Source organism: Glycine soja, chromosome 6 (assembly GCF_004193775.1).
Source record: "Glycine soja cultivar W05 chromosome 6, ASM419377v2, whole genome shotgun sequence".
Classification (NCBI taxonomy): domain Eukaryota; kingdom Viridiplantae; phylum Streptophyta; class Magnoliopsida; order Fabales; family Fabaceae; genus Glycine; species Glycine soja.
Window position 1 is genome coordinate 7066995 of NC_041007.1, and position 14195 is coordinate 7081189.

General features: G+C 32.0%; 1 protein-coding gene and 1 pseudogene across 1 annotated transcript; one reads left to right on the forward strand and one right to left on the reverse strand.

The window, feature by feature from the left end:
* Window positions 1-1972: 1972 nt before the first annotated feature.
* LOC114415199 lies at window positions 1973-5813 on the forward strand (annotated as a pseudogene).
* Window positions 5814-10211: 4398 nt separating this feature from the next.
* On the reverse strand, window positions 10212-12403 carry LOC114415200 (tubulin alpha-1 chain-like). Its single transcript, XM_028379791.1, has 3 exons — window positions 12232-12403; window positions 11535-12140; window positions 10212-11074 (listed from the first exon to the last, which is right to left on the reverse strand). Exons 1-3 carry the CDS (start codon window positions 12322-12324, stop codon window positions 10415-10417), a joined length of 1359 nt encoding a protein of 452 aa, XP_028235592.1. The 5' UTR covers window positions 12325-12403; the 3' UTR covers window positions 10212-10414.
* Window positions 12404-14195: the final 1792 nt, after the last annotated feature.

Sequence of the window (14195 nt, forward strand, 5' to 3'; positions counted from 1 at the left end):
GCATATCATTAACCTAGCTAATAACAATTGATAAAAAGACATACAAATATAATTTTTATCATATCTATTAATTGGTATACATATCTTGTTGGGTTATATCATAATTAATGGCAATAATATTATTAAAAATATTAATATATAATCATTGAAAATTATATATATATTTTTACTATAATATATATTTCATTAATTATTATATATTTATTAGGTTAAATTATTCATTTGGTCCTTATAGTTTCATAATTCTTACATTTTTAGTCCTTATAGTTTGAAAGTGACTTTTTAGTCTCTATAGTTTATATTTTAATTCTCTTTTAGTCTCTCTAGTTTAAAAGTGTTCTTTTTAGTCCTTATATAATTTGTATTTTAATTCTCTTTTAGTCTCTATAATTTGAAAGTGATATTTTTAGTCTAATTTGTATTTTAATTACCTTTTAGTCTTTACTACAAAAAATATATATAAAAATAATTAGCTACAAATTAATTATAAATTATCGATTATTTTTTTTATTATAAATTATCTTACGGTAAATTAGTTATGAATTACTTATTAACATTTTTGTAGTTAATTATAATTGATAATATTACTCATATTTTGATGGTAAGGATTAAAATGAAATTAAAATATAAAATATAGAAACTCAAAAGATCACTTTCAAACTATAAGGACTAGAAGAGAATTAAAATACAATTCATAAGAACTAAAAAATCACTTCCAAAACTATAAGGATTAAAAGAGAATTAAAATGCAAATTATAAAGACTAAAAAAACTACTTTTAAATTATAAAGATCAAACAAATGAGTAATTTAACCTATTTATTAAAGCTTTTAAAGGAGGATTGTTAAAAAAAGAAATTGAGGGAGGGGGAATTGAAGCCCCTGTTAAGTGTTAACCCCTTGCATCCGTCCCTGAGCATATATTTCATTACTTATTATATATTTATTAAAACTTCTCAGGAAGGATTACTAAAAAAAATGCTTTTGGGGAGGGGGGCTGAAGCCCTGCTAGTCCCCCTTTATCTCTGTTCCTGAATCTATGTATCATTGATAAGCTATAATTTATAATTTATTTGTAATTAGTATTTTAGTTTGTGTATTATACAAGACATTTGTTTATTTTTCTATAATTAAAGTTTACAATAAATGCATATTTTTAAATATATAATTTGTTTTATATTTTAAAATTCATAATAAATAAATATTTTAAAATATATAAATTATATTTTAAATTTACAATGAAAATTTAAATTGTTATATAAGATATTTTTAATTATTGAGAATTCTTTTTAAAACTATTTGAATTCAATTTAGAGATATAAATAAAATATGGTGGGTTGTAAGGGAGGTGGTTAAGAAGATTAAATATATACATAAAGATAAGAATAAAGTAGTTTAATACGATTGAAAGAAAAAAATTGCTAGTTTGGATATGTATGAAATGTTCCTGGAGAGGGAGAGAGGAACTATTATTAAGGACATTTAATTAAGAAAACAACGAGAGTGTTATCCTTATAGTTGTATATTTTAATTAAGAAAATAATGAGAGTGAAAAGCTTACTTATCGTTCTTCTGCACGTAGACTTTATTTGAATAAACTTGTTAAGTGTTTAACAGAAAAGAAAATAAGATGATAAATAAATTAAATTTCTTTCGTAAGTTAAAGATTAGGTTCGGGCAAAATTAATTAAAAGTTAATTAGCAACGGAAAATTAGCAAAATTAGCAGTAGAAATTTTTTAAATTAATTTATTAAATTATAAATGTTTAATAAAAATAATTATTAAAATAATTAAAAAATATAAAATAACATATTTAATATAAGATAATAAAAAATTAAATAAATATTTTATAAATAAAAAATAAAATATAAAAAATTAAAAACTAACCCATAAAAAAAATATTATCATAAGTAACATTTCAAAAAAAAATATTTCATAAATGTGAAAGGGTGAGTTTATGAATAACTATCTAATTTAGTCTAAACGCCACATCTGATCCGAAAGTCTCTTCTTTTAGTTGATACTCTCCAATTATTTTGTTTTGGATGGGAGACGATTCGAATCCCAACTTATGGGATGATTCTGTTTCATGTTTATCCAAATCTGTTATCATCGAATCCAAAATCAGCGCTGTAAAACTCGTTTATGAATCACAATGTGGCCATTTCGAAAATCAGCCCTGCACTGAGTGTTGTGAAAACATCCAATGCCCGAATTATCTCTTCCTCAGGATTCTTACTTTCTCGGATTCGACAGTTCCACCCAGTAAGTCCAATTCCCTCAATTGCATCATAATTTTTTCACTTTCAATTTCATGTAAAAGCTGAAATTAAAATTTCAATTTTTATTGTGTTGAAGATCGTTAAAGGCCACAGTGTTGGACTCCAACCTCAACATCGTAGCCTCAGAGCTTGTTCGTTTCGATTCCGACTTGCCCCATTACAAAACCAAAGATGGGGTATACAGAGACCCTTCTGGCAATGGCAGAATCGTTTCACCCACTTTGATGTGGCTGGAAGCTCTTGACCTAATGCTTCAAAAGCTTTCAAAACCAAATTTTGATTTTGCCAAGGTTGCTGCTGTTTCTGGCAGTGGCCAACAACATGGTAGTGTGTATTGGATCCTAAGAGGCCATTGTTGGATCAGCTTGAAAATGCTTTTTCCATTAAGGAATCCCCAATTTGGATGGATTCTAGCACCACTGCTGAGTGTAGGGCTATAGAGAAGGCTTTTGGGGGAGCCTTGGAGTTGGTTCATGTCACGGGATCTCATGCATATGAGAGGTTTACTGGCCCACAGATTAAGAAGATATTTGATACTCGGCCAGAAATTTATAGCAGCACTGAAAGGATCTCGCTTGTTAGTTCCTTCATGGCGCGTCTCTTCTCGTTGGCGCTTATGCTGCCATTGATCATTCTGATGGTGCAGGCATGAATTTAATGGATATAAAGTCCTGGTCTAAAGTTGCACTTGAGGTTTATATTGATATTATTAACTCTTGTTGATTTGGTTTTTGTTGTGCCTCTATGTGTGGCGGGGGTTTAGTGACTATTTATTTTGAAGTTCTTGTTTAACCAATGTATGTGGATTCTAATGGTGATTGCAGGCAACTGCCCCTGGTTTGGAGTCAAAACTTGGAGAGTTAGCCCCTGCTTATGCTGTAGCTGGAAATATTGCTCCATATTTTGTAGAGAGGTTTGTTGGACATTTTTTTCCACTAAGTTTTCTTTTGGAATATGAGAAAAATTAAGACAGGTTGTTATATGCTTAGAAGCTAATGTACTATCAATTTCCAATGAATTTTATAGTACACCAATTCGCAACAAATCAAGTCAACACTTGGGTAACATACTAACTTAGAACCTAGAGAGCTAAATAATATATGCTGGAGTTGATGTTTATTTGTACAATGAGAATTTTCCTATTCTGAAATTTGAATATTTTTCAATTTGATATTCACCACTTGCATAATTGCCAGCCAAATTACTCTAATTATCTCCCACATGTCATGGTCATGGCTTAGATATGATTTCTTACAAAATATAATTCTGTATAATCTGCATTTTCTGTTTCATTTTTTTTTCAGACCTCCGAAGCCATTTGTATGCTATCTATATGCAATAAGTATCAACAATTGTTGCGTTATAAGGATATAAAATTTCTCCACAACCCTTTGCTGGCCAAAATGGTCTATGTTGTTTTGTGAGTTATGACATATTGAATGTGCAGTGAAATCTTTGTTTAAATTACAATATAAAACTGTTATGGTTCTTCTTTATCTACTTATTTGTTGCATGAGTTGTGTAAAAAAATACTTAGATTGATGAGTGATGTTTATTTATTTTGTTAGGTATCACTTTAACAAGGATTGCTTAGTTGTTCAATGGTCAGGAGACAATCCCAATAGTGTGGCAGGTGCCATAATTTCTTCATTAACATGTTCTATCATTTACCTTTGATTTTGTATATTCTTTCTAGTGGGATTTAATTATATACTTATGTCAAAGTTTGAATGATGAAAATCAACCCCCCTTCCTGAGAAAAAAACAGGAAAATCCAAAACTCCATTCGTAGTGTTAGTTGCCAAGTACTATTTTTATCCAACAATATTTCATATTGTCTATATTTTGCCTGCTCATATAAAAAACTAACCATTTTGGATCTGCAGGTTTGACCCTAAATATTCCAGGAGATCTTGCCATCAGCCTCGGCACCAGTGACACTGTAGGTTAAGATGCATAGTGTTATGTTTATTTTGTTGGTCCAAATTTCATGCTGTTACTTTGGAAATTACAGCAGCTGCATATGTTGCCAATAGAAGCTATAATTAAATCCCATTTTATGCTCTCCATTCTAGTATTGAACATATATTTTAAAGAAAAATGTTTATTAACACCTTTGCTTTTAGTTGTAATTAATTCTGGCTTATCTCAGGTATTTATGATCACTAAAGATCCTAATCCAGGATTAGAGGGACATGTCTTCCCTAATCAGGTTGATGCAGAAGGTTACATGGTAATGTTGGTATACAAAAATGGGTCCCTTACCCGAGAAGGTACTGTTGTTGTGAATCTGTCTGGTACATATATAATATATTGTTTGTTTGCTTATAAACCTATATAAATGGTTCTTGTAATTACTAAATCTGGACTCTATCTCAAATGTCAGATGTGCGCAACTGCTATGCAGACAAATCTTGGGATGTTTTCAATAAATTTCTGCAGCAAACACAACCTTTAAATGGTGGGTATCACGAACTCTTCCTATGTTATCCACTCTCCTTTCTCACAATGTTTTTTCATTAATAGGTGGAAAATTAGGTTTCTACTAAAAGGAGCATGAAATTCTACCTCCTCTTCAAGGTGGCTGTTTAATTTTGCAACCAATAAAGTACTTGTACTGAATAATCAGTTGACTTTGCCTCAAGAAGTTACTAACAAACTTTTTATTGTCTCAGTTGGTTTCCACCGCTATATTATAGAAAATTTCTCAGGCACTCCTGATGGACTGAAGGAAAAAGAAGTGGAGGAGTTTGATCCTGCATCTGAGATTAGAAATCACATGGGAATTCCTTGACGTAGTTGAAATCCTAAATAAAAAACATTTCTATTGACCAATAAGCCAAATTACAGGTACGAGCATTAATTGAGGGTCAACTTCTCTCAATGTGGGCTCATGCTGAAAGATTTGGAATGCCTTCTCCTCCAAAGAAAATTATAGCTACTGGTGGAGCATCAGCAAATCATTGCATCCTTAGTGCAATAGCATCAATTTTCGGTTGTGATGTCTATACAGTTCAAAGACCTGGTAAGCAAAATTTGTCAACTTCTGCTCTAGACACTCTTAATGATGTGAAAGTTTGTTTGATCCACTTATCTACATTACGTTTAGATACCTCCGAATTCTGTCCTGTCCCTTTGAGAGATTCCTATTGACATATGAACAAAAAGTGTTGGCTTCTCTTTAAACAAGATTTGATCTAAGTTGTTGAGTTTTAAGTTTACACTACATGTCACGCAGTGTTTTCCTTTTTTCTAAACATCATGTATATCTATATTTCTATTGCAAATACTTTTTTTATTTGTAAAATGGTGAAAGTTTGTTCTTCTCCTTGTTAAGTGATAAACTAAACTAATTAAGTATTAAAAATTCTTTAATTTGGTGAAGATTCAGCTTCACTTGGAGCTGCATTGAGAGCTGCTCATGGCTGGCTCTGCAACAAGAAGGGTGGGTTTTTACCAATATCTGATATGTACATGCACAAATTGGAGAAAACGTCTCTGAGCTGCAAACTCTCAGTGAGTGCTGGAGATCAGGAATTGGTTTCCAAGTATGCTACCCTCATGAATAAGAGAATTGAAATAGAGAATCAGCTCGTTCAAAAGCTTGGACGCTGTTGAAACCAACATCTAAGCTGCTGTTTTGCTCTGAATTATTTCATTGAGTTTGCTGTGAAATGTGAATAGAATAAAGTGATCACAGAAGATTAAGCATCACTTTCAAGTTTGAGTTAGTCTGTGCATGCTAACTACCCGACAAAACTGCGTCAACTGCCTGGGATGTGTTGAATGTAAGATTCCTTTGCCAAACTAAACATAAAATTCCAACTCATGGTTACAATGACCAAGAAGAAGCTAATTGGATTTTTTTTAGGGTACAATGCTAATTATGAAATTTGAACTTTAAAGAATAAGCTTTACCAATCTTTCACCACTAACTCAGTTCTAGTAGCTTTGATGCCTGAAATATCTTAAATTAGATTATGTATGACTTTAAAAATCCTTGAAAATATAAAATTGTATTATTGTTTATCGATTATAACTTTCGGTCCTGACAATAAGTGCTTCATCCAACATAATATATATTTTTTTCTCCGTTCAGAACCTGCATTAGAAGTTAAAACACGTATTCACCTTTATGTTTTTTTTGTCTGTTTTTTTATTTTTTGGTGAACTTATGTCTGCTTCTTCTGTCCCCTGAACAGGGAAAAACAAAAGAAAGATGAAATATTATATATTTTACTATTTTATTATATCTGATTTTATTTAGCTAGAAGCTGGGGATATATATGAAAGGCCGAGTAAAAGGAAGGGATAGTGTACTTTTTTTTTCAGACTTAAAGATTTCTTTGGACACACGTTTTAGGCAAGAATAATTGATTATACTTGTAAAGTTCATACCGGTTATTTAAATTAATAAAGTTCATTCACGGTTCAGTAGTCCAATCAGAATTAAACTGTTGTTGATATAATTACATCTACATTAAATGACAAGCCAACTACAAAATATAAAATAAATAAGTTAAAAAAATAAATTGACATATAACTATATCATGTCCTATAAAATAAAAATAATAAATTAACATACATGGACCTAATTTGATATTAAACCTATAATTGGTTTAAATAATAATAATAATGTACCAACATTTTGGTTTTGTGCAACTATATATTTATATTTATAAATTTAATTATAATATTAAGATTTTTTTATAATTGTGTATCAATTATTTAATATACAAACCCATGTGGCAATCTTTTAAAGTATATATAAACTTAAAGGACGCATTTTGATTGTATATTGATAATCCTAAATTACTTTGTTTACATCATAGTTACAGCGTCGCACATATTTTGACCTGTGAGCTTCATTATCCCACCGTCTCATCCCTCCTCTAATTCATTCTCGTTTAAAGTATATAACTAATATAAACTCCAAAAAATCCTATTGATTGTTTAAGTGTAATCCTAAATCGCTTTGTCTACATATAGACATAGTATCACATACTCTTGAATTGTGAACTTCATGGCTCCCTTCCTCCTTTCTTTCTTCATTTCATGTTGCTACCTTTTCAAATATAGAAGACATAACACAATGCACATCTAGTCGTCAAGATCTTCATTCTTATTCTTATCTCTTGGAAACTTGGAAAGATTTTTCTTTTTTTTTTTTATCTTTTTTGCCCCCAACCACAAGTTACAATCAGGTCATCGAACTTTACCAATCCAATCTTGTTTTCATCTAGTTTAACTATATCAGTCCCCGTTTGCTAGCATATTGTATCTAATAACTTGATCGGAATAGTCCCAGGCTTGGAACTCAATCAAATTGCTCAGTTCAACCTAAGTTTTATAGCATTACTAATGTTATTTTTATTTATTTAATTACATCTGCCCTCATTTGTTGGCATATCAAATATGACAACTTGATTGGATCAGTCATGGCTTGATTCCCGGTCATATTGGTCAGTTCGTTCTGAGTTTTACAATACCATATGCAGTTTATATTAAAAGAATAATAGATAAGTTCCTAAGGTTTAGTCAAAATCCTTGTTTATGTTGTTTTTATGTGTTTGTTTTAATTTTAATTACTTTGAAAAAAAATTCCCAACATTATTTTGCATTTCCCCATCCTGTTGCTTTTCCACCTTTAAGACAGACCCCACATTATATATTTGCATTCCCACTTCATTGTATATTGCACTCTTACTCCATCGCACTTCATCATTGCCGCATTCACTTCTCGATCCTCTCCTTGGATTTTTTTTCTTCTCACCGTGTATCTTTTCTCACAGGTCTTTCTCTATTCTTAAGTCTATGTATTTCTCTTTATTCTTATGTTTATGCCTTTCTCATGTCCTTATTTCTCTCTTTACCTTTGCAAGCCCTCAGGATAGCTATCTACCTTTTTTAGGACTCTCTGCCTTTGCAAGTCTCTATTGACTCTATAAGTCTTCAAAGGTTGGATTCAATTCTACAATTAGGATTTATGTCTTTCATTGCATTTAGTGTTTATGGATTTCATCTAGATTACTCTTAAATCTATCTCTTCCTATTTTATGTTTCTATCCCTGTAGGTCTCCAATTCTTTCACTTTACCTACATATCCTCAATTTTTCTTTCTTTTTGTACATTTGCATGACACCTTGTGTCATTGTCTCAAGTGGGTGAGAGAGCTTTTAGAGACAAAAATGTAAGTGGAATTAGTTAATGGGACAAATTATTTTTGAACTTTCAATGCATGGGTCCAAAATTAATTTTCAACTATTATTTGAAAGATAGTAATAAATAAAAGACTAAAATGTTATTAAATATTTGAATATTTTATTAGTATAATATTGATAAAAATATTTAACATTTAATATTAATAAAAATATTTGAATATTATAATATTGTAATTTTTTTATTATCTTTCAAATAATGGTTAAAAGTTAATTTTGGACCCATATAATAAAAGTTTAATTTGTCACATAAATGTTTAATTTGGCCTATATTTTTCTTTAAAAAGTTTTCTTTCCCATTTGGTCTTAGTGTGCAAGAGTGACATAAAACGTCTTACAAATGTAGAGAAAGAGAAATTGAGAACATGCAAACACAGAGTGAGAGAATCATGGACTTATGAAAGTAGAAACATGAAAATAAGAAGAAAGAAGATAGCCCTAAGAGTGAAATAATAATAATAATAATAATAATAATAATAATAATAAGGTCTCTCAAAAATTATATATAAACCTATATTTGGTTAAAAAAATTTAAATGTCTTTAATTATTTGTTAGAAAGTCCAAATGACTTAATATTTTAGTCATATATTTAAGGACAAATAGATTGAAAAGTTGATATGATTTAGAGTTTGTTTGGATATAAATTTCTTTAGAAATACTTGTAGAAGAAAAAAATAAATTAAATTTTTCCATAAGTTAAAATTAGATCTTTATTAGTTAATCATTAATTAATTTGTAGATGACCTCTCATCTTTTAGATAAGTTATATAAGAAAATTTTTATAAATTAATTAATGAAAAACTTATTTTAGCTTATGAAAAAATTCATCTTATTTTTTTTTCTTATTTTCTTATCTTAAAAGTATTTCTAAAGAAATTTAGACATATTCTTGATATCTTAGTCATACATGGACATATAGATATAGGAGGGGCACCCAGGAGCTTTAGCTCCCCCTCTCAAACTTCTTTTAACTACATATCCCCAAAGTCGGTCATGAGCAATGGGGTTGCATGTGTTGGAGAAGATAATGCTTTTGCTGATTCTAAGTCCATTAAAAAACAAGAGGATGCTTATGATTGTTCTAATCACTCTTAAGATTTAAATATATCTGGTCACGAGGTGCCTAATGATTTTGACACTGAAAAAGTTGACAATAGTAAACCAAAAACAGGACAGACAAGCTACCAAGAAACCACAAAAGAAATCAAGCTTGAAACAACTAAATCAAATCGGCAAAACCTTCAAAGGTTCAAGTTGCTGCTGACGAGAAGGAAACTGAGAAAATGCTTGACTTTCAGCAACAGCAAGAAAGTTCCCAGTCTGTTGACGCAGCAGGACCACCAGAAATTGTTTTTAATTGAATTGACAAATCGATTTGTCACCCATACTGTTGAATTGGTGAAAAGTAATTTTTAGTTTCTATGTAGAAGTATAGTTTCGTGTTCCTTTTAATAATTTGTATCAAATATTTAAAGTTTAGTTTACAACATTCTAAATTACACATAAACAACGATGGAAGACCCACCAACAAAAAGGACCCCACCAAATGGCATTTCTACCATCTGTCTTCAGAATTGAGATCCCAAATAGAATAAGTTTTGCCACTTTCTTCACAACAATGGCACGAGCAGACCCACTTTTTCCCTGCCTTTTTCTCAAACATTAGCAACGATTATTAATTAAACGATGAATCACAAAAACACCGAAGACAAGACCGAAAATATAGATAATAGAAGCGAAAAATTATAGAAACTTACATAGCACATATATTGATTAACAATCATCATTCAAAAACCACACATGATAAAACTTTGTCCAAAAGAAAACGAAAAAGTGCACATCATCAAACACGATATAGGAGATATTTGACACACTCTAATCATCAAACACGATATAGGAGATATTTGACACACTCTAATAATCATCATCTCCTTCACCATCATCATCTCCATCACCAGACTCGGCACCAACCTCCTCATAATCCTTCTCAAGAGCAGCAAGGTCCTCACGAGCCTCCGAGAACTCACCCTCTTCCATACCTTCACCCACATACCAGTGCACGAATGCCCTCTTAGCATACATGAGATCAAACTTATGATCAATCCTTGAGAACACTTCAGCCACACTGGTGGAGTTAGAAATCATGCACACAGCCCTCTGCACCCTGGCAAGGTCACCTCCAGGAACAACGGTTGGAGGCTGATAGTTTATACCACACTTGAACCCAGTCGGGCACCAATCCACAAACTGGATGGTTCTCTTGGTCTTGATGGTGGCCACTGCAGCATTCACATCCTTCGGCACGACATCGCCGCGATACATCAAACAACACGCCATGTACTTGCCGTGGCGAGGGTCACACTTGGCCATCATGGAGGATGGCTCAAAGGCACTGTTGGTGATCTCAGCAACGGAAAGCTGTTCATGGTATGCTTTCTCAGCAGAGATAACAGGGGCGTATGAGGAAAGCATGAAATGGATCCTAGGGTAAGGAACCAAGTTGGTTTGGAACTCAGTCACATCAACGTTCAGTGCTCCATCAAACCTCAACGAGGCGGTGAGGGATGAAATCACCTGCAAATTTTTAAATTTTTAAAAAAATCAAACAGATTAAGATTCAGTTCATCGTAACAATCAGATTTTAGTAAGATTTAGACTTATCAAAATTAATAAATATTAAGCCACCCGAATTATTAACCTTTTTTTTTATTCGTAGAAATGAAAGACAGAAGAAAGCATCAAGAGCTTTAAGAACTCATGAACCTTAGTCAATCAATTGAGCTAGATCTCCTTGACACCCAAATTATAACTATGGGAATGCATGGAGAAATTCATTACATGAAATCCAGGTTCATTCGAATTTAAATTATTAAGTCAATTCAAACACATTCATGAAATCAGAAACTCAAAACCTTCACATGAAGACCAATGATTTGAATTTTAATCAAGCATTAAAATCTAATCATTTCGATGTTTATTTAACGGTTAGAATCAACGACTGAAAATTCGTTTCAAAAAAGTTTTGACTATATACCTGGGAAACGAGACGGTTAAGGTTGGTGTAGGTAGGGCGTTCAATGTCAAGTGATCTCCTGCAAATGTCGTAGATTGCTTCGTTGTCAAGAAGCACGGCAACATCGGTGTGTTCAAGGAGAGAGTGCGTTGAAAGGACGCTGTTATAGGGTTCCACCACCGAGGTCGAAACCTGAGGCGAAGGATAAACGGTGAAACCGAGCTTTGACTTTTTCCCGTAGTCAACGGAGAGACGCTCCAAGAGAAGCGAGCCCAAGCCGGAACCGGTGCCGCCACCGACGGCGTTGAAGACAAGGAAGCCCTGGAGACCAGTGCAGTTGTCGGCGAGTTTTCGGATCCTGTCGAGGCAGAGATCGACGATCTCCTTTCCGATGGTGTAGTGGCCACGCGCGAAGTTGTTGGCGGCGTCTTCCTTGCCGCTGATCAGCTGCTCCGGGTGGAAGAGCTGCCGGTACGCGCCGGTTCGGACTTCGTCGATCACGGTGGGCTCAAGATCCACGAAGACGGCGCGAGGCACGTGCTTTCCGGCGCCGGTCTCGCTGAAGAATGTGTTGAAGGCGTCGTCTCCTCCTCCAACGGTCTTGTCACTCGGCATCTGCCCATCGGGCTGAACACAAAAAAAAGAAGAAAAAAAGAAGCATTACAACCCAAGCCGAAGCCGAAGCCGAAGCCGAAAATAAAATCATTTGAAAGCTTACCTGAATGCCGTGTTCAAGGCAATAGAGTTCCCAGCAGGCGTTTCCGACCTGGATACCGGCCTGACCAATGTGGATTGAAATGCACTCTCTCATTTTCTTGGCAAAGAAAAGAAAACCCTATAAATGGTTTTGGGCGGCGTTTATGAAGACGCCTTTTCCCGTTCGAATGTGAGTCTGGGAGTTTATATATGCGAAGAAATGGGGTTGGCTAAATTTGAAATGTGGGGTTGGAAATTTACTAGGGTTTGCTTAACCCTGGTTTGACAACTGGGATCTGAACGTTTATGGCCCACTTTCCCGCTCTGGATTCCTGCTTTGAATGCCATTGCTTCGCTTTCTCGCAACAACCATACGGCTCCTCACTCCATTCTTGTCATTTCACTCATTTCCTTTTTCTTTTACGTATAAACTAAGAAACTCAAAAAATGCATTATAATTTCTTATAACTCATCCTATATTCATATTCATGTATACTTTAAAACTCATTCTAATTACGAAAGTCAATAATGTAATAATTTATGATTAAATAATATCATTTTGTGTTCTACCATTATATTATAATTTAATTTTTAATTTTATACTCTAAAAAAATTGACACTATTTTACTCATATCTTTTGAAATAATAATCACAATTATAAACGTTAACAATTGTATTATTACACAATAAATGTAAAAGTCTGAGTGAATCGTCAATTTGAAATTACAATAGTTGGTCAAATTGGTCCTAAAATTAACAAAAAGGAAAATGGACTTGAAATTGTATATTATCAATCAATTTAGTTCATAAAGTTGTAATAAACGACTAAATTTGTACCTAAAACAAATAAAAGGAGAAAATGGCACCAAATTTTGTAAATAAATTAATTTAGCTTTGAAATTGTAATTTTTTTTTTAATAAAATGCACTTTTTGCTTCCCAACTTTCAAAATTTCACGAATTATGTCCTTAAAGTTTTTATATTTTTTGACATGATAAGGAAATATATTTTTTTTGGAAAGACTCAAAATGATAAAAACTTGTGGAGGTAATAGGATTTAAACTTTTGCTTCAAAGGCAAAAAAAATACAATTAAATATTTTTGAAACATATAAATATAACATCAACTGTAAACATTATCACATCCAAAACAATGCACGATCAATTAACATTGTACAAAATTCAAAAGTTATATATAAGTTTAGAGACCAAACTCGTTAAATTTTAAAAGTTGAGAAGCTTAGATATAATAATAGTAATATTTGTATTTATATTATTAATTAATGATCAGTAAATATTTTTTTAAAGTATTATAGTAATTTTATATTATTATTTTATTTGTATTGTTGATTGTCCATCAAACAATTTATAGACAAAAAAATTATCATGTGACTTAAACGTTTGTCTGATACTGTTCTATTTAGCGTGTATCAAATGCATCCATAATTCATTTTTTTTCGTCGGGTATCAAATGCATCTATAATTCATACTTTAACCAGTGCTTTAATGACTCTTATTAATGTTTAACATCTTAGGATTTTTTTTTTTTTGTCCTGGTTGGGTAAAGTTCAACGATAAGGATGATGTATATTCGGCAATTGCTGGGCCCAAATTCAGGTCACATGCTATATCATCAATAGTTGGGCTGTCAACACTCAGTAGATCCTACATTTCTATTGCGGGCCCCGTGTCTTTATCAGTTTTTACTACTCATCAAATAAAAATCAAATTTACGACAAAATAATAATAACTAATTACTAGAAAGAAAAAAAATACTTACGTCATTTTATCATTTCATTTTATTTTTTATTAAATTAATATAATTGCAACATATTATTCTTCATCTTCGATTTGAAAAAAAAAATGCAAGTTATTTATTTTTTGTATTCGTTCAGGTTATTATTTGATATGTCAGTAGGTAAAGGAGATTTATAATTAAATTAAGAGGTTCACTTTTTATTCCTAAAAAATTTTACATTTTTGATCG

Coding starts and splice junctions, on each gene's coding strand:
- LOC114415200 (XM_028379791.1), bottom strand. CDS start 12,324: ATGAGAGAGTGCATTTCAATCCACATTGGTCAGGCCGGTATCCAGGTC. Junction 12,141..12,231: donor GCCTTGAACACGGCATTCAG/GTAAGCTTTCAA, acceptor TTTTGTGTTCAG/CCCGATGGGCAGATGCCGAG. Junction 11,075..11,534: donor TTAACCGTCTCGTTTCCCAG/GTATATAGTCAA, acceptor AAAAATTTGCAG/GTGATTTCATCCCTCACCGC.